Here is a 22,243-nt window from a genome sequence, read left to right as displayed (position 1 = left end):
GGCCAGAGTCTAAGCCCACTCAACTCACGCTAAGCTCGTTCTGTCCTTTACTACAGCAACAATATCATATGTTTTTGTAAAACGCACATTCACCCAGAAGGACCTCTTGGCTCTGAATAACATATGTTTATTGTTACCCAACTCAATGGTACTCATTTTATCAACCTCAGAAGGATAAAATGCTGAGTGGATCCACTACGATTTGCACCTGTGACCATGAGGTCAAACACAGGCGCCTAAAGCAGATGCATCAGTCCACTAAGTTACCAGAATCGGCTTAGTGTGGTAAAACACGTCTAAAACCATTTATTATGTGAAGCCACTAACTTTCACAAAATGGTTGCCAACTGTTGAGAGCTTTGTCTTGTGTCTATTCTCAACCTTCCATAATGAGCTTGCACTATTCATCTGCATCACTCATCGAATAATTGATCTCTCTTGTAGCCCTCTGTTTTTGCTTCAGTGTGTTAGCTTTCATTATGTCACTGTCTGTCCTAGCCATACTATCTATGTTGTTCTCTTCTTTATATTCCTCGTAATTCATTTTTTTATCATTGGCTTTAGGAACATGTATATAACTCGTTCAGCTTCCTGCTTTGTATTGTACTCAGTGGAAACTTCTCACCTAGGCTGAGAATGTATTTTGCAGAGAGTTCCTTTTACAAGAAGACTCTGTGGCTTTGATAAACAGAATCTGAAGACCTCCCAACTTACGGTGGACTTTCTGACTGATTTTTGTGACTGTAAGCAGAAAAAAGGCTAAAGTATCCCCAAGATACAACAAGAAAAACTCCACAATGTCATGAACAATGCTTTTGTTTCTAGCAACAAACCATTGGTTTGATGGTTTGTTCCTGTAATGCGAAAATAGTGCTGAGTATGCTGTCATGATATGGCGGATCATCCAGTACTGTGTTTTTGCCAAGAGTGCCTATACCAAGTCAGTTTTTGCACAAAATATCTCTGCATCAATGGCTTAAATTTCTTAGTATGGCATCTGACTCACTGCCAGGTTCCAACCACCCTAGTGGTTTGGTGGACTGTCCGCCATGCATTTCTTGAGTCCCTGAGCGTCCCATAGTTCGGCAGGGTCAGACTAGCATAGAGGGCAATCTGGCAGTGCCATAAAGGCAGCTCTGACAGGTCAGTGTGTGGGTAATTGTTTTGGTTGTGGGCCTGCTTTATGGTCTGTTGGACCACTTTTTACAGTTGATGTGAATTATATTATCACACTGCCTGCAGCAAGCACAAATGTATCTAGTCTCCTATACCCTGCCAAACACCTATACAGCATGTCTTTACAAGTTCAAGATTGCTCCAATTTGTAAGTGTTAGCAATGTTTTCAGCTATCTAATTCGCGAATGGAGGCCACTTTTATTTTGGTGCGTAGGTCTATTTTCTGTCCCAGTCCAACCACGCAGCTGGATGCAATATTAACTTACAAGTAGCAAACGATGACTAAATTTCCATAGGCAAGAGAAGTAATTTGTTACCTTGACTAGAGTAGCAAAAATCCTTGCATTAGCTTTAAATGCAGCAATAGAAGTGGAGAGTGTGAAATGAAAGAATATTATGTTGGTATTCAGATATGAGGAGTGTTGGGCAGAAATGTCCTCCGCATGGTAACGAACGTGTACCCCTGCCTCAGTGTCCCAAATGTACTGATGTCGGGTTCCCTAATGCTGATTTTTGATGTCATAGGCAAACATGGATCATGCGTGTGTGCCATGACATAGGCCTGTCTTACTGATCACAGACTTGTTGGGCTGGAAGGCACCCAAAGCGCTACCCTCATAGTATTGAAAGGCTGCTGCCTTTACCAGGAGTTAAGCAGCACGAGCACAGTGGTGGCAGCATACCGCGTAGTGATCAGTAGGAGCGATCAGCTCATTTTTAACATGGGTCACTGGAGTGAAGGCTCCAGGCTTACTCAAGGACCCTCTGCTGCATGCTTAACTCACCCCTTGACCTACATCGATTTTGCGTGGAGTGCTGTGCAGCGCATGAATGGTGTACCTGCGCTGGGTGTATTTGTTTCTGTAAGTGGTACAGCACATGAAGGATATAGTGCTGTGCAGTGTGTGCATGGTAAATGCATGTGCAGGGTGTATGTGTGCCTGTGAGTGGTACAGTATGTGAAGGACACAGTGTTGCATAGTGCCTGTATATTAAATGCATGTTCTGGGTGTATGTGTGCCTGTGCATTGTACTACACATGGCAGACTGTTGGTTCAATTTTGTGTGAACCATGGCTGCATGGTGAAACATGAGGAAAGGAGGTAGAGTAATCTCACTCAGACAGATTTGTGTATTGCTGCATTCCTGTAAGCTGGATGGGACACACTGGAAAAGGGAGCCAGATTTCCCCAGCACACTTCAAAGGGTACTCTTTGATTCTGAGGTCACAAGGAAGGGGCTTGGGCAGATCTCAGAAAGGAGATAGGCCAGATAAGAGACTCATGAACAGTAGGCCTGAGGCCCTGGGCTAACCTTGTGATACCCGTAGCACAGCAGCTGACATGCAGATGTGAATTCTAGTCACTTCCATGGCCTGTGTTGTGAACTATCAGATTTGCAGTCACTCCAGCTGTGACAGACTGCTCTCAAGAGGAAGAGAGGGCAGAGGAGTGGGCACTTCAACCGGAAGTAGACCCCCAACATAAACTTCAAAGACTCAGACTCTAAATCACATTTGGTGCCTGGAAATGGACTATAAGGGGAGCTTGAGACTTTAAACATTGTCAGCTGTCAAGCAACCAGTTGGGCTGTGTGAGGAGGAGAAGCTGTGCAAGGCTTCAGCGTGTGACCAGGATGGGGGCCAAGGTCTGGCAGTCTCCTTGCTGGGTGAGGAGACATCATTCCATGAAAATCCAAGAGCACCTGCCCAGGAAACTGAAGCCCCAGTGCCTGCTGGCTTGCCAAGACTAGTGTGCCCTGTTGGGAATGGGAGAGTGTTGCAGGGAGCGATGTCCAGTGGGGAAACTTATCGAGTGGACTTCCTTTGTGAGGTGTGAGGAGGTGGCTGCTACACTGACCGGGTCATTGCTTTGAACAAGAAAATTCAGCCACCCCCGATATGCCAGAGGAGGGCCAAGATGACGTGAGACCATGATAACGCTGTGCGAACAGGCTGAAACCCATGTGCAGTGAGGGATTGGCGACCCCATATGCCAGGAGGGGCTGACGTAGACAGATTGGTGTGCGGAGTGGGCCTTGCGCGATGAAGAGTTGGCAGCCCCATATGCCAGAAGGGGCCGCTGTGCAGGCATCTGCTGTGCCAATTGGGTCAAAGCTCGTGTGCAGTAGAGATACAGTTACCCTGTATGCCAGAGGGGACGCTGGGACAAGCAAGAAGTGTGACCTGACCAGGATCCTCACTGGAGGAGGGGGCCACCATGGGATCCCCTACTCATCTGCACCTTGATGAGGGATCAGCATCAGGAGCTTTGCACTACTTCCCCCCAAGTGGAACAGACCACAGACTTACCCTGCCACAAAGAGCTGCTAGGAACCTACGGTCACTTTGGTTGCAAGACCGCATGTGAGGAACTTGGGGTTGTCGAGTGCAGGCCTTCTGAGCTGCTTGCAGTGAAGTCACCTGAACCAGCTACTGCCGCTCCAAAACCCACAGATGGGGTGCGCTCAAGAACTCCAGTCCCTCCGACCCAGGAAGGGCAGGTAAGACTGATTTTGGGCCTGTCGGCCCTGGGGAACTTGCTTGCTAGATAGCGCTTCATCGCTGGAACACTTTTGACTTTAATACTGAGTCGGAGCGGACTCCTGAGACTTGGACTACTAGTACCACATACCCTAGATGCTGCCTATAGTGAATGGTGAATAACCACTATCACTAGAGCAAGGAGGAAGTGGGACACAGGTAACTGCCTATGAAACGCTAGAGAACCGACCTCCAAGGGGCTGTGTAGTTTGTGAATGTTGTATTTCCCTTTGCGTTGATAGCTTAAAAATACTTCTCATTTTCTACATAAAAGTGATTTGGCTGGACAATGAGTTATTGCTTCTGCTGCATGTATTTTGAGCTGTGAGCCTATGTTCACTCCCCTATATCCACCTCTGCCCGGAGGGAGCCTTGGACTGCTCAGACCACGCTATTCAAAACGTCAATTGCTGTAGGGGTACTTGACCCAGTTGCTTGGGATCAAAAGCAGGCCAGGCCTTGGGACATTAGGAGTAAAAGGCCTCGACCTTGGTTGGGCCCAGTAGCTGCTGCTAGCTTTGTGGCCCTCTTAACGGGGTTCTGACAAGGAGAAACTAGGAGAATAGCAAGCATCAATTTTAGTACTGGAGTCATGTGCATCCTAAGTTGTGCTGTGCTGTTTCAGGACTATGCAGGGCTGACATTCAGTCCTCTCTAAGCATAATTTCCCTCCTACAGACTTTCATGACCTGACTATCCAACAACAAGAAGCGTGCCCTAGAAATCTTAACATAATACTAATAATAATAACTATAATTATTATTAGAAATACTTAATAATATTATAATTGTTGTTGTTCTTATTTATGCTGTGGAAGTGCTGCAGAAGCCAGGAACATGCTGTCGCTCATCCTGTTGCGAAAGAGGCTCCAGTGAAGGAGGTTGGTCACAGAGAGATGACACTCCTACAGGGTTTATGGCCTAATATAACCAGCATTTGTAATGCAATGGGTCTCGCATTTACAGGAGTTTAAGCTATTGGCACTGTAAATGACAATTACTTTTTTAAATCTGTTTTCAAAACCAACATATAAAAAGAAGGCTTTCTCATTTACAATGCCAATAGCTCAAACTCTCACAAATGCGCGACCTATTGCATTGCGAATGCCTGTTTATACAATGGGATGATGACACCTCTGACCCAAGAGGAGGGACAGTTCCTTTAAGAAAACACATTTTCAAAAACCAGTTGAAGAATCATTGCCCAGAGGGTGACCTCTTGTTTAATACCTAACACTGGGACTTCGTCAGGGCCCGATGCGCCTGAGGATTGCAATGCACTGATCGAGGACTCAATTTTACCCACCGAAGGTGGACCCTAACTAGCAGTAACTGTACAGCAGGCGTATTTTCAGATTGATTTTTAACTTCCAGGTTCTCTGCATATAATGAGAAAAACAAGCTTCTCCAAATGTCCTCAGGTATAGGAGTTGGATAAGACCTCACTTTAGAGCGACAAGAATCGGAAATAATTGCGCAAACCTTTCTACCATTTTTCTTAAAAGTCTGCTTCTCTCAAGTCGGCCCACCTACGGTCAAAGTTCTGTTTTCTAAGACTAACCTTCAAACGCCTCCTTCTTCCCTTCAATTGGGAGATAAAACTGTCTTTTTCCTTTGAAAAGGAAACAAAGTGCATACAAATCAACCTGTTATTTCCCTATTCATGGAAAGCAATGAGTGACATAACAGTTTACAAGATGACTTGGAGTATATTGTACAGTCATCCTTTACAATCTGTTTCATAAATTGGGGGAAGGAATTAAGGATGTTCATATTCCAAAGGTCTAAATAATAGACGACCCCCCTCAGGTAGCCCTTTTAAATTGGAGATTTTAGACAGGGGCCACTGCGTCCCACCCCAATTCTTATCACATTTTGTGATGTTTCCATCGAATTTCCATGACCCTACAGGGTCCAGGCTAAAGTCTAAGGAAAGAATAAATAGTCTGTGGTCACTGAGTAGGGAATGTACAACTTTCAAATCAGTTAAATGTAGTGTAGGAAGCAATAATGTAATCAATGATAGAGGTTTCCTGTGGTGATTTATGAGTAAATTAAGCTGGGGAATCCTGGATGAATCTATCTTTTAAAATCACGTAATCATTCTTTCTTAAATGGCCAAGGAGCGAAAGCCTTCTTTTACTAGTTCTCAAGTTTGGTGGAAAAAGTAATGGCGGAATATTAAATACAGCTTCTTTCTCTGCGTCTGAGAATAAATTGTTGAATTGATTGGTCACTTTGAAATTTAAGTCTACAACCAACAGAACTTGATGATCCCCCTCGTTGTTCCCAGTTTTCTATAAGAAGGAGGTAATATCAAAAAGCGTGTTATTATAGCTTTTATCTGGAGGAATAGATTTGCCCACCACTAGCAATTGAATCATCACACCTCCATCTACAATTGGAACAATCTTTATCGCCTGAAAGAAATTAGAAGGGTCTTTAAAACTATTATATTCCCACTTTAAATCATTATTTAATAGAATGGCTATTCCTCTCTTTGCATGTCCTTTCTTAGAAGGGAGAGTGTTACAACTTAAGACAAAAGAGTTGTCACACGAAAAATCTGAAGAGAACCAGGTTTCCTGAAAGCAGATCAAATCTGCTTTTAAGCTGTTTAAGAATTCCATTTTCTCCAGAGTATTCATTAGGCCAGCTGCATTCCAGGAAGCTACTTTTATGTTCTTGCTAATGACAGGGCTTTGATTCTTGACCCGATACACGGGCACCATTGAGTGTACCGGCTAGCCAATTCCATTTCATGTACTCATCCTCTACTGGGGTGGGAGGGATTCTGGGGATACTAGACCCATCACAGAGACATGCAGGCATTTTAAATCATAAGCAGATAGCTTATTTAAAGGCATGAAATGATACTCGGAAATTGCAGGTTTCGGTGTAACATGGTGCCAATTAGAGATTATATTTTCCCCAAGGATGGGTATTACATCACTACCTCTACATTGGAGCAACTCACTATTTTGAACTGAACCCTTATTTTCAGCACTGCATGTGAGTGCAATAAGTACACAAGAGTAATGTCACTACTTTGTATCATCAGATTTTCAATCTCTGCAAAACAGGACAATAAACAGGAATGGTTCATAGTTAAGTCAGAGTCAGATAAGGCCCCAAAATCTAACCTAAATGTGTCTCCAAAAACAAAAGAGGGTGGGATATTTCCACTCAGTCATATGAAGTTCATGGTTATCTTTGGTGCAACATAAAAAAGATCAGCCCTGGGGTTCAGATCCAAAGGCACCTGTTCTATAGAAACTAGTTCAACTGTGGGTGATTCAGTCTGCCTACTAACCAGAGGATTTATTATGGAATAGTAATCAATCTTTACAGCTGAGCCCCCTTTGTACCCGAGTTGCTATTGCTACAATGGGAATTCCTTCGAATTTCCCCTGAGGTTTTTGTAGCAGGGGCACCCGAATCTCCTGATTCTTGAAAACAAAATGTTCTTCCATATTTTTTAGAGATTCTCTGTTTGTTCTTTTTTGCAAACTGTTTTTTTTCTTTGGTTTTTCCTTTAGAAAGACCAGGATCCGGAAGATCAGCCAAGCTTGTTGCACCCCAGTTTAGTGATCTGAAAATAAGGAAGGCCTCAAACCCAGGACAAAAGCACTTCACCGATGATTTGGGAGCTACAGTGCTGGGAGAGCCCGAGTCAAAACGTTTTTTGAATGAATATATGGAACTTTCTATGTTCTGCGGCTTCTTAGTGAGTACCGCTATAACTTGGAGTTTACCAGCTTGTGTACACCAGTCAAGAGCTTGTGGAAAGGCATCATCATACACCTGGTTCTTAGGTGGCCCAGAAAGTGGTCCATGATCCAAGAGGCCCAGCTTTACGTAAGTCTCATTTGTAGCTGTTTGAAGAACCTCATTGGGAAGCACCCCCTCATCCTTTGATCCCATCAGCACTTTTAGGAGTACCAGTAAGATGTGTGGAATGTGATCCAAATTATTCACTGACTTTTCAAGGAGTGCTAAGATGGACAGTAGGATTTGTTTCATGCACTTGAGAGAGTCAGAGATTTATACATATTGACCAGGGAGTTTGCAGGATAAGTTCCCAAGCATTTCAAATTTGGTTGTCGCAGAAGTCCATATTACTACTGATGATTGATCTGATGGAGTACTGCTGAAGAGATTTCAACCGGTAGCCCACGTAGGGCCAGATGAGGTCGTAGGGAAGCCGCATGTCATTGATGTACGGCTTCTCAAGTTGATGTCCACATCTGGTATGGTAAAATGCTCAATATGAGGATTACTGTACTCCTCACGTTCCAGGTTTGTTGTTCCTGAGGCAATAAGTGCTGAGCGAAGGATGGAGCTGGATTTAAAATGGACCCTGCTGCTAAATGAGTAGTAAGGGCCCCCATATTAGCGGTGGAGTCATTATGTTTAGCCTCATATGGGACATTCTGTTTTTGAAAGACGAAGATCGATTTAAACCTTTCATCAAATTTGAATGAGCCTCCTTGTTTCAAAATGGGATTAGAGCCTGTCTTTTTACAGGCTCTCATAAGAACCAATCTACCTTAGCATAGCCTCCGGGCTGTCATTCTGAATTCGCGGAAAAGGGTGGCAGATTTTGTTATCTGGGGCTATTTTCGGATGAGAGCCAGGGGTGGGGGAGTACAAAGCGGGGAGCAGGCCACATCACAGACGTAGCTAGACCGGTTCCGCACTCCGCCGACTTTACCCTCAGAACAGAGCACTAAAAAGCCCTTTCTGCACCCCCGTGCTGATCAAATATTTGTATGTTGAATATTTAAGGTTTATAAGATGCTAATACCCTTCAAGCTAAATACACACCTCCTTTCTCTTCTCTCCTTTCTCACCCTGCTGACCTCTCTCCAAGTGTTGATGGTGGTGCAGCATTAATCCCTGGCCACACACTGAACTAGACCTTGATTTTATCCTTTTTTAGCCTTGAGGCAATTCGAACTGCAGTAGGAGAAGGAAGAGTTGAACCGGAGAAAGGACGCCAGAGTCAATCCTGGCGTAAGCACAAAAACGACAATATTAAAGAAGGTGCCAAAGCCGCCTAGGTGATCTAACACCTCGAAACCCAGGCCAGTCCAGCACAAGGGGCAAACAGTGGCAATGTCCACGGGCACCTGCAGAATTCACCTGACGCAGTGGGGAGCCACGACAGGAGGTCAGGCACCAGCAACTGGCGGACGCGGCAATCGCAGCAGCTGAAAAGCCCTAAGGCACCCACACAGCTCCTGCTCTGCTTAGGCAGCAGGCGGCGGGCACCGGCAAAAAGGAGCACAGCAGGAAGTGTAGGGTTTTCCTGAAGTGGCTAACTCATTAGCCGCGACTGTGAAGCCGCAAAACCGCGAAGCACCTCAGCTTCAGTTCCAGCATCGGCTCCTGCTCAGCAGGGCAGGGCCGGAAGCACCAGCAAAACACTTGTTGCAAAGGCAACAGTCTGTAACTGTCGACCTGTGAAATGAAAGAGTAGTCCGTATTTTACAATTGTATTAAAGCAGCTATTTAGAGGTTTTTAAGAGGTATTTGAATATTTGTATTATACAGGTGAAATTCATGAAATTTGAGAGTTTCTCATACAAAGAATTCTCAGAATTCCGTTGGAGTGAAACTCCATTAATTTTTATTTTCAGTAGGTGATTGGTCATGCCAAGAATGTCTTGTGGGAGACTGTGCGAGCAGAAAATATCTTGTGGGAAACATTTCCTAGTCTGCCAATCACATTGGCGGACGAAGTTTGCCCTCAAGTTCAATTTTCACACAAGATACCACGAAATAAATTTTGCAAACTTTCGCTGTATTCACAAAATGCTTTTTTTTGGCAATACATACACTGTTAAGACTTATTCTCGTACAAGCATTTTGGTTGTGAAGCACTATTCCCTCCTGTTCTTTTTTAATCTTCCTCATACTTACAAGATGTACATGATAACGCCAATTGCCCAGCAATCCACGGGTCGCCCATATCGCTGACGCCCAACCACCTCTGGAGCTGCAGTGGGAACAATATGAATGAATGAGAGCTGTATACATCATAAAGCACCAGTCTTCATCACATTCCTTTGGTAGAAAATGAGTAAACATTAGCAGAGTGCTAAAACCACACCAACGTAAAACATGCCGTGCTAGTGCATGCTGTTTCAGGGCTGACAGTATTTTACTCTCATTATTAGGATATGAAATGTTGTACACACATTTTGGATGTTGTAAACCTTTTAAAAGGTGGTTTTGTGGCTATCATATGAAAGCATACTTCTAATTACTTGAAAATACAAAGTTTATAAACAACTTTTTATTAGTAACAGCCATGAGGTGGCCAACTGTGTACCTGCCACATATATAGTGCATAGTATAACAGGATCATATTGCGACCATGAAAAACCAGAGGGCAACCGTATAAATGATGATTGGTCTCCCAAATGTGGCATATTGAGCATATTGGGTCATAGGTTCAGCTACTTCCCCCACACTTGATCATGCTTTCGGTGGCAGCCCCTTGCCTCAAACACCACTTGTTCCTGTTGGGCACACCAATCACCACTGTGAAAGGGTAGGGGATGAGGGACTCAGCCAGTTCGCCGCAACATCACGCTTTGCAACAAGGAAGGCTGTACCTAGAAAGGCTCTTTCAGCCCTAGTGCCACCCGTGCCCTCAAAAACCCAGAGAAGGATCAGAAGGAGGGAGCGGGGTACTGCCCACCCCAGAACCTCAACAAACTCATTAGTCACAGCAGTCCAGCATAGTTGTATTCTTGCACATGACCATACCATATGAAAGAAGTCTGCTGGAGTAGTTGCACACCATGGGTAGGCAGTATCGGAGCAAAGGCATGCCTTGCGTAGGCATTTAGGGGGATAGGTTGCATAGAGATAATACATTTGTATTAGTCACAGTTAGAGGAGATGATGAGCTCAAGGGCCATCAGGGCATCATACCAATCCTCCTTCTCCAAGGGACCCACCCAACCCTCTCACTGGGTCCTGAGGTGGCTAAGTGAACCAGGAGCGTTTATTATGAGAGTTTGGTAGATTTGGGAGGCTCAACCGTGACCCAGGCTGCCGATTAGGAGTTTGGCTTCTAGAGGGTTAAATCCCAAGGAGGGGCTCTGTGTTCTGGACATGGCTATGAAGGGCGTGTCTGATTTGAAGATACCTACTGGAGGCATCGAGGGCCACTCCTTGCTGGGTCTACCAAGTAGAGGAGAACATCGTCAGTGTATAGGACGATGTTGTCTTCGTGGTTGATGTCCCACCCCCTGTTTCGTGAATCCCTGTGGATAAGTTGGGCCAGGGGTTCCATTGCTAGGGCAAAAAGGAGAGGAGATAGGGGGCAACCCTGCCTTATACCACGGGTTATGGGGAAGGGGTCCGATAGGACTCTGTTCACAAGCACACAGGCCATGGTGTGGAAATATAGGACACCGACCATGTTCTGGAAATGCAGACCAAAGCTGTCAGGTCAGCACCTTTTGGAGGTAACTCCAGTCCACCACGTTGAACCCCTTTTTAAAATCAATGAGAAGTAAGGTTAGGTCTTCTGGGAAGGAGTGGTGGTGAGCTAGGGCCACATAAAGGCGTCTAATGCAGTGTTGTGTGCCTCTCTGCGGCATAAAGCTGCATTGGTCTGGATGCACCAGAGTCGGCAGCACTCGTTTTAATCTATTAGCCAGTACCGTGGCGAAAACCTTGATTTCGTAGTCAAGCGGCAAGATGGGAAGGTAGTGTGGACAAGATGTGGACGGGGGTTGCATCTTGGGAATTACAACTATTGTGGTAGAGTCGAGGTCTGCTGGGAAGGAGTCAAAGTGGCATGCTTCTTCGAATAGTTCTAGAAGCTGGGGAGCAGTAGGTCACAGTATGCCACAAAATATTCCAGGCGAAACCCATCTGGTCCCAGAGTTTTCCCAGGGGTTAGGCCCGACAGCGCTTCCTGAATCGCCTCCACTGCAAGCTGTTCGTCCAGCAGTTGGGAGTCCTCCTTGGAGATGGCTGGGAGAATGGCTGAGTCCAGGAAGAGACTATGTGCCGTCAGATCCCTGTCTGCCAGTACAGAGTATAGTTTCTCAAAGTAGTGGGCAAAAATCTGGGCGATTTTGGGCTTGGAGTGTTGCATACAGCCTGTCTTGTCTATGACCTCGGGGACTATCCTGTTTACATACTGATGAGAGGTCAGCCAGTAGAGCAACTTTCCATTTTTATCACCCCAGCCGTACAGGTTGGCTGTCTTTGTGTGCCAAAGGAGTTTAGCAGCTTCTAGAGAGTGTTGGAGTATGTCTTTCCAGATGAGGCGTTGCTCCAGGCTCAAGCCCAGGCCTCCAGCTAGGTGATGAGGGAGAATCGCTCCCGCTTCTGGGTCCTAACTAAATACTAAGCAAATCCACGCAGGGTGGCTATTCCGCGGACCAGAGTATGTTCACTCAGACTACAGTTCCTGTGTTGTTCAGAAAGTAAGATTGAAGGTTTTTTTTCAATGCGTGAACAAAGGTTTTTATCTTGGAGATACCTTGCGTTAATACGCCACATAGGTTTCATTTCTACGGGGGGATATTTAAGGTGGAGGAGTAGTGGGGAATGATCCAAGATCCCCATGGGTAATATTTTGATGTGGCTCAGTGTGTGGCAGCCCAGGGCAGGCAAGAGAATCAGCTCAATGCGAGAGTGTGTGTGGTGAGTGGCTGAGGTGTGCGTGAATTGATAGAGCGTAGGATGTCAGGATCTCCAGGTGTCGAAGAGGCCCCAGGAGGAAGTCCAATCCACGAGGAGCCGAGTCCTCGGGCCCCTGGAGGCAGCAGGACTGGTGCTATCCAAGGCAGGCACAGGGACTGCGTTAAAATCTCCCCCAACACTGTGAGTCCCTGTGGGAGGCGGGCAAGAAGTGTTGAGAGGTCTCTAAGGCAGAGTGACAGGATGGCCGGCGGTACATAAACGCAAGCAGCACGAACACCCGTCCCTCCAGGGTGCCCTCCAAGGCTATAAAGCACCCTTGGGGGTCACGGGTGACCTGCAAGAGCACCAGGAGAAAGGAATGGCACAAGAGGATAGTGACTCCTATTGTTCCCCGTGAGTATCCTGCATGAAAAACCTATCATAGACTTTACAGGCCAAGAAAGGATAGCGTTCACCCTGGAGATGGGTCTCCTGTAGGAGAAGAACCTCAGGAAGGTTGCGGTGGGCAAATGTACAGACTGTAGAACGCTTAATCCGGTCTAACGGACCCATTAACATTCCATAATAAAACCTGGAAGGTCATTTGGTGGGACTGAGTGTACCAGGGGAGGCCCAATAACACACCCGGGGGGGGTTACTGAAGGGCGGGGGTGGCAGACATGACAGCGAGATGGGTGTCTGGAAGACTCTAAAACTGAATATAATTGTGGAATCAGGTCACAGTGAATGATATTAGGTGTGCCGACACATGGAAAAAGGGTAAGCAATGAACAAGAATATATAAAAAAAAATCCCCACCCCCAACTCCCGCCCCTCCCAACACTTCTATTCTAGAAGTATCTGTCGCCCAATAAAACCACAACAATGGAGACAACAGTGAGCACCACATTACTGAGTCTTCAAAAGGAGATGGGATGAACCTTTTCGTTGACAGGATTTGCCAATTCCAGCTGCCCCAGTCACTGATTATCATTTTGACCAGGGCCCATTAGGCAGGAGACCAAGTCTGCCAGTATGGGATTTGGTGGGACCAGGCGATGCCCTCAAGGACCAGCCTCCGTACATGAGGGCGGACAGAGTATTGGACTGCGGTAGAGGTTCGAGTCTGGCTGAGGAACTGAAATGTCATTTAAAGGCGAGGATGGAGAGGGCACGACCGCTCGGACGTCATCTTCCTCACCTGCTGTTGGATCTCCGGTTGGCCCCCCCAGAGGGCTGGGCTGTGTCAAGGAGGAACCCAAGGGTGAAGGTGAACAAGTACCACCACGCCCCCTCCGGGAACGGTTCCGTCATCCCGGGGTCAGGGTAGGGGACGAGGGGCCGGGTCGACAGCCGACCCCCGGACGTTGGCAGCAGGTAGAGAGTGTCCCTGTAGTGGTCTCTCCTCCGTAAGCCATTGCCAAGCCTAACGGAGTCTGGCTGGTATTAAGAGACGGTATTGGAGGCCCATGTTCCTCAGTTTTTGTTTAACGTCTAGAAAGGATCACCTTAGTTGCTGTACTTCTCCAGTATATTCCGGGAATACAAGGACCTTTGGGCCACTATAGTGGAGGTCTGGCCGGGTGCGCGCTTCGCCAAGGATTGCGTCCCGGTCTTGAAAATTCAAGATGCGGACGATGATCGGCCGTGGGGGGGCACCAGGAGGAGGCCAGGGAGCCAGTGATCGGTGGGCCTTCTTGACCGTGAACCAAGGGGACGGGCGCCCTTCAGGCATTCAAAACTTAATCCATGTCTCTATGAGGTCTGCCATACGCTGTGAAGCTGCCCCTTCAACGGACTCAGGATCCCAATAATGCAGATATTATTATGTCTTGAGCGTTTTTCTGTGTCCTCGGCGCATGCATGGAGTTCCGACGTGCCGGTGAGGAGTGTGGAGATCTGAGACTTAAGGGTTGAGACATCGTCTTCAGCTGTGAAAATCCTGGACTCCGTCTCCGTGATTCTGGCAATAGCTTTTGTGGGTTCCTGACGGTGCAACGCTACATCCATCTTCACCTCACCGACCCTGGCCTCCACCACCACGTGAGAGGTTTGAATCACCCGCAGAATGACCACGAGGTCATTGGGTGGGGCCCCGGGCTTGTTGGCGTCTGGAGGACCCAGAGGGCCAGGAGGGGCACCGCTGGAAGGAGTAGTGTAAAGATCTATTTGCATGTGTGGATGTGGTGTGTGAGGCTTTGTCTTTCCGCATGGTGGGAGCATGGTGAGGGTCACGCTAGGCACAGTCAGGAACCTCCTCGAAGATGAAATCTGGTGAGCACCGCCCCCAAAACCCTGGTGAGTCACAGGCGCAGGGCCACTTAAGAAGCTAACCTGAGGCACCTGGTTAATAGGGTGTTGTAACACCTCTCTGTGCGTGTCGGGGGGAGAGGGGACCTTGCTTTCAAGTGGTCCTGCACCGACCCATGCAGCGAACCAACCCCCCGGGTCCACCAATGCCGTGTGGCCACAGGGCCTTACCTGCAGGGTGTCAGCCATCCGTCATTGGGCTCCACCGCCCGAGCCCTCAGGACACCAAAAGATAGATGCCAGGTGGGTGACACGGGTAGCAAGCAGGCGCAGAGCACCTAAGAACAGAGTGGGTCTTAAAGAAAGGCCCGGGTCCGCTAGGCCTCGAAACAGTCCAGTGTCCCAGCACCCCACCTCAGTGTATGGCACAGACTCTCCTGTCTCTCGGGTGTCGGCTCTCTTCCACGATCCACAAGGCCAGGCCATCTTAGGGCCACAGAGTCGCCACCGGAGGAGGGCTCGCTCAGGGGGCTGTGCAGCAGAGCGCATCTCAAGCAGGGCAGATGGGGGGCCTGATGCACCAAAGGACCACTGCGGCAGCGATCCACAATGACCCAGTCAGGACTTGCGGACCCTCCTGGGCACCACCAGTCGGTCAAGCAGCAGGGCCCATCGACACCTCAGTGTCTCTCTCCCGAGCGCAGCATAGACCCACTGGTCCCCCGAACGGATGTCTGTCATTACATCGCATATCAATACCACACATGCCATTACAATGCGGGTATTACTACTTGATGTCAATGACAACGACATGTCATTACATCGCAAAATTTTACCACGACTATGCTTTTACCACGCATGCCATTACAACGCAAAGGCCTGCTTGGTAAAGCTATACTCGTGGTAAAAGTTTGCAAGGTAAGAGACTCTACCCTACCCTAAACACTAATATAGAACCCCTGCACAACCCTCCCCCGACCCCCAGTCCTCTCCCTACAATAACACTACACTACCCTGCACGACCCCCCCGACACTACCCTAAAACACTACACTACAACACTACCCTAAAACACTACACTACAACACTACCCTAAAACACTATCCCCAGCACGACCCTACCCCTACCCCCAGTCCGGTCCCTACACTGAAACACTACACTACACAAACACTACAACACTACCCTAAACACTACACTACACAAACACTACCCTAAACCCTAAAAACCTACACAACAAAAACACTACAACACTACTCTAAACCCTAAAACACTACACTACCCAAACACTACACTACCCTAAACCCTAAAACACTACACTACACAAACACAACACTACCCTAAACCCTAAAACACTACCCGCAGCACGACCCTGCCCCTACCCTAGTCCAGACCCTACACTGAAACACTTGCACGACCCCCCCCACACTACCCTAAACCCTAAAACACAACACTACACAAACATTACAACACTGCAACAAAAGTAACCCTATCCCAAGCGCAATCCCCCTTACCTCACTCTTCTCGTGGTTCCTCTCTCCTGCTTCCAGCGTCATCTGAGTGGTGGTGCACGTCGTTGTGATGAAACAGCCTCAGTTTCCTCACAACGACGTGGATAGCCATTACATCGCATGCGTTGTAAAAGCGCACACGATGTAATGGTATGCGTAGTAATGGCTACGCGTTGTTACATCGCATGCGTTGTAACGCATGCGAAGTAATGGTATTGTGTGGTAAAATCTGCGTTGTGATTCCTGTTACCCCCTCCCCCTCCCCCCCCGAGCGTAGAACCCTCTCTACCTACTGCTAGGGCCAATTACCTCAGGGAGGCATGGGGCCCCAGGATTGCCATCACGGGGGGCCCACTCATGGGGTACGGCACTGACCTGTGCAGCGAGAATACCCTTGGTGGCAACAGCGCAGGGCCCCCAAAACTCCAATGTGCTCCTGCGGCGCCGCACGTCAATGCCGCAGTCATGTCCTGGACCACGGGAACGACTCTCAGCCACTAGGTCCTGGGGCAGGCCGAAACCTCCGTTCCTCCCCCAGAGCGTGGTTCAGTTTCTTCAGCCTCACAATCACCAGAGGCCCATCTTAGCAAGGCCGCCTGGAGATGAGAGCCGCAGGCCTTAGCAGCGGTTCGGGGAGGCAGCGATAGGGCCTCGTCCGGGGGAGCACTGCGCCAAATCGCGCAGCGGGAGCTCCCCTGACTGCCTCTGCCAATGCTCTCTAAAGCGCCTCTTCGGTCCTACATTGGGACTCACTGAATCTTGGCAGGGGTTCGGTGAACGTGCCTGACCACGTTTCACTAGGACACCACGGGCAAAGACTCCAGGTACTGTGATCTGCCGGCTTCAGGAGGGCTGCCGGGAGTTCCTGGCCATGTCGTGGGCCCGGCTCCCGCCCTCATGTACGACCCGGCTTCTCAGCAAGCCCCCAGAGTCATCAGATCTGCCTCCCGGGTCGGTGGTGAAGTGGATGGGGAAGACGCAGCAGCCGATGGTCAGGATTGACGTAGGATTACTCTAGTTCAAGACGGAGCACAGGCTTCAGGCAACCCACCATGATGGAAAATACAAATTTGAAGCCCAGAGAAGAAGATTGCAGACAGATGAATGTTACTTTAACAACTTTACTTTGGCTTTTAGAATAAACAAGTCACGTATTACAGCTTCATCCTAGACAAAAGTATATGTCAAATAGTGGTTTGTAGAATGCACAGTTCATTATTGGTGTGTAGGGATTCGATTGGCGATTCCTCCCTTTGCACAGCTCGATAAGCAGGGTCCCTCCTGCCCAATGTAGTGCCTATATGTGTCATGTAGTTATATCTCGGACACCCAGGCCCCCCTCAGCCGTGGATTTGAATAGGGACAATTTGGCCACCCTCTGGGATTCCTCCTATAAAAAATTAAGCATTTTGTTACGGATCAGTGTCTGAGTTGATTTCAGGATGGCGGGGGGGGGATTGTATGACATACAGGAGTCAGGGCATGAAAATCCTTTTGAGGCTATTGAGCCAACCTAACCAGGATATATCTAACTTACCCCACCTATAAAGGTCTTTGAAAATGGCTGTGAGAAGAGGAGGAATGTGGATGTCATACAGGGTGCTTCTGCGGGTCGGAGGATGAAACCCCAGGTATGTTATGGCCACTGCAGCCCATCTGCATCCGCTTCTCAGGATGGGATCCTAAAGAGTGCCCTCTAATTCTGCTACCCCCAAACCTCGTGATTTGGAATAGTTAGTTTTGAATCCGATACTTACGCAAAGCAGTCTAGTTCTCCTAATAGTGGGAAGTATGTTTCAGGGTCAGTGACAAAGCATAGGATGTCATCGGCGAAGAGGGCCAGTTTGTGCTCTTTGCGCTCTACCATTATGCCTTGTATTGCAAGATTGTTGTGGGCTTTAGCCACCAGGGGTTCCATGGTTAGGGCGAAATTGAGGAGGAACAAGGAACACCCCTGTCTCGTGCCCCTGGTCAGTGGGTTGTTCTTAAGTTTTTGCTAATTTTGAGTTTGGTTGACTGCTTTTTTTAATTCACCTGGATGAAAGTTTTCATCTTGGGGCCTAAGTGGAATCTATCTAGTACCCTAGTCAGGTATGCCCAATCTACTCTGTTGAATGCCTTCTCTGCTTCCAGGGAGAGAAGGACCATCGGTTGGGGACAACGTTCCACTGCCACTGCCAGTCCCGTATTGTCATTAGCCTGTCTATTGTGGATGAAGTCCAATAGCCAGGAGCAGTAAGAGTAGGCCACTTAGGTTGGAGTTGGACCACTGGTATTTATGCAAAACGTTTTACCTTGCTATTCCGTAACTCAATTGGCCTATAATAGGAGCATAACATTGGGGGCTAGTCTGGTTTCAGAGGGATGGTAAGGTGGGATCCCAGCATTGTGTCTGTACCTTACCTGAACATTAAAAAAAGTTGAAATCCTATGTGAGGGGTTCCACCAATGTTCCTTAATCAGAAAGACAGGATGAGGGACAGAAGAATTCTGCCTCCAAAATGTATGAATCAATTTATAATAAAGGCTTATTTGACTTATTTTTCTGGCTATATTACAACATAGGCTATATTTCTTAACAGAATATGATGTCAAACGTTGCTACTGATCGAGGTTCTTATATACCGGTATATACCAGGATATTATTACCTAAATATTGTCTGGCAAAAATATTGTGTCCTTTATATCGGGGAAAATAATATCGCCCTATTTTAGCTACTAATAGAAAATCTACACTCAATAGAGCGATATTTTTAAATGATACTTAGGCCACAATATTTTTATCAAATGTTTTTTTAAACAAATAGGAAGAGGGTGAAGGCTATAAATCCGCACCTGATAGATGAATAGTGTTTTTAATTTATAATTCTTTAGTGCAACGAACCGAGGAACACTTCCCTCTGAGCTCCTCAAACAGGAACAAGTCCTATCATAAACATAAATACAACAAGGTTCAGCACTATTAAACGAAAGTCCACTATATTGAAAGGAATGTCCAAGACGTAGATGTAATTTTCCAAAAAGAAATTCTTTTCTTTATTTCATATTTTCACAGGCATGGAGTATCAAAGCCTCATAGACATGAAAGAGCCATAGCCGACGCGTTTCGTCTCTTATAAAGAGACTTCTTCAGGGCAAAAAAAGTCGAAGTAACCTGTTTCATTGAGTTTCTTCGGTCAAAGAACAAGTCGTGTACCTAGGTGAGGACATATATAAACCTCTGCTCTGTAATGTTTAATGCCCAGACGGCATGATAGCCCGTATCTCTAGGTCTCTTCAATCTCGGAAGGTAAACCGAGCACTTAGGCGATAGCGTATTTAAACCCCCCGCTCCATAATATGGAACACCTGGATTGCTAATCTGAGGTTCCAATCAACTGACTCAAGTTTGGCTGGTGTGGATTCCTGAAACGGCTTGGCGCTGTTCCGACCAAAAACGACCCGAGACGATGTAACTGATTTCCGGATGCTTGACCCGCAAAGAGCAGCAAAAAAAATCCTTCTGCTGCTTATGCCGAAAAAGATATTTAGGCAATGCTGACATACAATTTTGTTTACGTAAGTTCACCACACTTCTCATCTTTAGATTGTTCTTCTTTTTTAATTAGCACTCTTGCCTCTGTGGACAGCTTGCATTTTTTTAGACGAAAAAGTGGAAAATGGTCTGCCTCAGCATCCTGTCCTGCTGCCACAAGGGGCTTCTGAGGCCAGAGGGTTCATTTGTGTCCCTTGGAAACAGCTCCCTTATGCTCTGATCTGAGCCTACCGTCCCTCAGTGACAAAGTCCAGTCACTGACTGTGTGCCTCCCCACTAACACAAGGGCTTTTTTGAACCAGCCCTGAAGTGCAGCTCATCTGTTGGCCAGGACCCTAGGTGTGCTCGGCCCTAGCCCATGCCTGGTTCATTGCCTTCCATCCACACCTTCACTAACACCTGCAATCCTCCTAAGCACCTTCTACAAAAAAGGGCTGGAGTATAAAAAGGTAATGGCAAATTTCTGCTCCAAGATATCCCACCACCAAACGTTCTGGAGAAGGAAATCGAAAGAGGGGACACGGATCTTCAGTTTCTATTACACCTCTGCAAAGCAGGCAAGTAGGTAACAATTTGGCCAATTTTGTGACTATCAGTTTCACGATTTCATCCAATTACATGAGCATAATAAAAACTATGCTAGGCCTAATCCTAATTGACTAGAGATTTTATGAAAAAGTAAAACAGCAGTAAATATATTTGTTCCCAGTTTTGCATGTTAAACTGATTGGAATGTACCATGCTTTAGTTGATGAATATAATTGCCCTTTGCCCTTGTGAGAACAAAGATGCTCTTACAAATACTGTACAAGTGACACAATAAAAGATTATTTTGTGCATGAAACTGTGTCACACGTTTATTGATCAAACAGGCTGGATTAATTTACAGGCGATTCAGGTGTCAGCGGCGAGTTCACTGAACAGCTGACACCCATCCTGACAAAAGGCAAGAAAGACAGGGGATTTATGGTCAAATTATATAACTTAAAAATAGCCTAGAGTGGGATATAGCAAGGTAGTGCAAAGGAACTGCTGTGTCAAGCAGGCAGCAAGTACAATTCATTAGATGAAAAGTCCATTAGAAGTTTTTAGAAAGAGGAACAAGCACACAGAGTTTTCACCTTCTTTCTGATGCAAGCTTGTTCATATCCTTCTTATGCCGTATTGAACACTCTTATTCGTGTACCCTGTTGATGACTGTATGGCGGAAACCCTTAGCAAATCCCATCTTCCCCACATAGTAAAACAGCTGTCTTGATGAAAGACTCAGTGGGGAGATTGCAGAGCTGCTTGCACTGTTTACTTTGCAATTATACAAACACATATGGAGGCTGTGGTTACATTCCATTGTTGTGCCAATATTGCCATGGGCCATAAAGCAAGCATTGAACATTATCTCCCACCCCCTTGTGGTGCCACTGCACCTGCTGCCTCAGTGATAGCTAAGCCTCATGTCACCAGCAAATTCCGATCTGAGATCTTGGTCTCGGGCCAGATTGCTGAACCCCAGAATAAGGTGAAAGAGACACATCAAGAGGGACGATCAGAGGCAGGGAGACCAAAGGACTAATACAGTTCTTGGGGCCCGGTCTTCAATATCTTACTTCGTCCATTCCTCCATGTCGCCTTCCTCTTCACACAGCAGATGTGGACAAATTATTAGGATTACTGGAACACAGAACCCGTTTCAAGCTATCAGAGTAAAAAATATACTACAAGGTAGGAATTATGCTCAATTTAAAGTTACTCTACACAACGAAGAAATGAAAAATGACTACCATACATTTTAAAATTGAAACAAAAATACATTTAAAAAAAAAAAAAAAATCGGAATTCTAGGTTTGCGGAAACCCCACCATCCATCCCTTGAGATAAAGTCACCTGAAACCGGCTACTTACCCAAGTACTCCGGGGTGCCACAGGGCTCCTTGATGAGCCCGTTCTCCAGCTTGGCCAGGTGAAAATCACTGATTACTATCTTAGAGTTCTTCAGGCGGTTGTAATAGAGCAGGTTCTCCAGCTGAATTTAGAGCAGGAAGACAAAACAAAGTACCCCAATTCAATTTAAACACAGTATAAATCTATGTATCTCTTCAAAAAGTGTTGAGGCTCACCAAGTCAGTGAAGGCTGTGTGTTCTGCTGCCTTGACAAAAGACCACTTCACAGATTTATAGGTTCCTGCATACCAGAGATACCTGCCTGTTGCTACAGCGGTTGTTATGAAGGTTGAATAGTTTGCCAATTAGGGGTCATGTTTATTGTGTCTTCTTGGCATACTATCTTGTTTTTCAATAATATTGCTATTGGGCCATTGAATGTCTTCCTAGCTGGGAGCAGGGTGCCAGGTAGGAAGTCTAGTTATGGCCACTCATCCCCAACTAGGTCAGGGAGAGTGCCACTGTCACCTGGCATCTCAGTAGGAGATGGACTATCTAGTCAAGGGTTTATACCAGTAGAGCTGTTTCATGCTCCACAATGGAAACCCAACTGTTACCGCCCCTCTAAATGGGATGGGGGAGCTACAAATTTGGCAGGGTCGGTGAACTGCAATACATGGTGGCCCAAGAGGTTCATGCAG

General features: G+C 46.8%; 1 protein-coding gene across 1 annotated transcript in view; it reads right to left on the bottom strand.

Annotated features, from left to right (window-relative positions):
- Nucleotides 1-22,243, bottom strand: part of LOC146797873 (caM kinase-like vesicle-associated protein) — a 592,979-nt gene that overhangs the window by 63,795 nt on the left and 506,941 nt on the right. The window contains exons 6-7 of the mRNA XM_085625076.1: nucleotides 21,564-21,684; nucleotides 9,644-9,719 (exon numbers count right to left, since the gene is read on the bottom strand). Coding sequence (XP_085481202.1) covers nucleotides 9,644-9,719; nucleotides 21,564-21,684 — 197 coding nt within the window. The remainder of the gene's footprint in view (nucleotides 1-9,643; nucleotides 9,720-21,563; nucleotides 21,685-22,243) is intronic.

The sequence above is a fragment of the Triturus cristatus genome, chromosome 9 (genome assembly GCF_964204655.1).
Source record: "Triturus cristatus chromosome 9, aTriCri1.1, whole genome shotgun sequence".
Lineage (NCBI taxonomy): Eukaryota > Metazoa > Chordata > Amphibia > Caudata > Salamandridae > Triturus > Triturus cristatus.
This window is presented reverse-complemented; position numbering and strand designations above follow the sequence as displayed.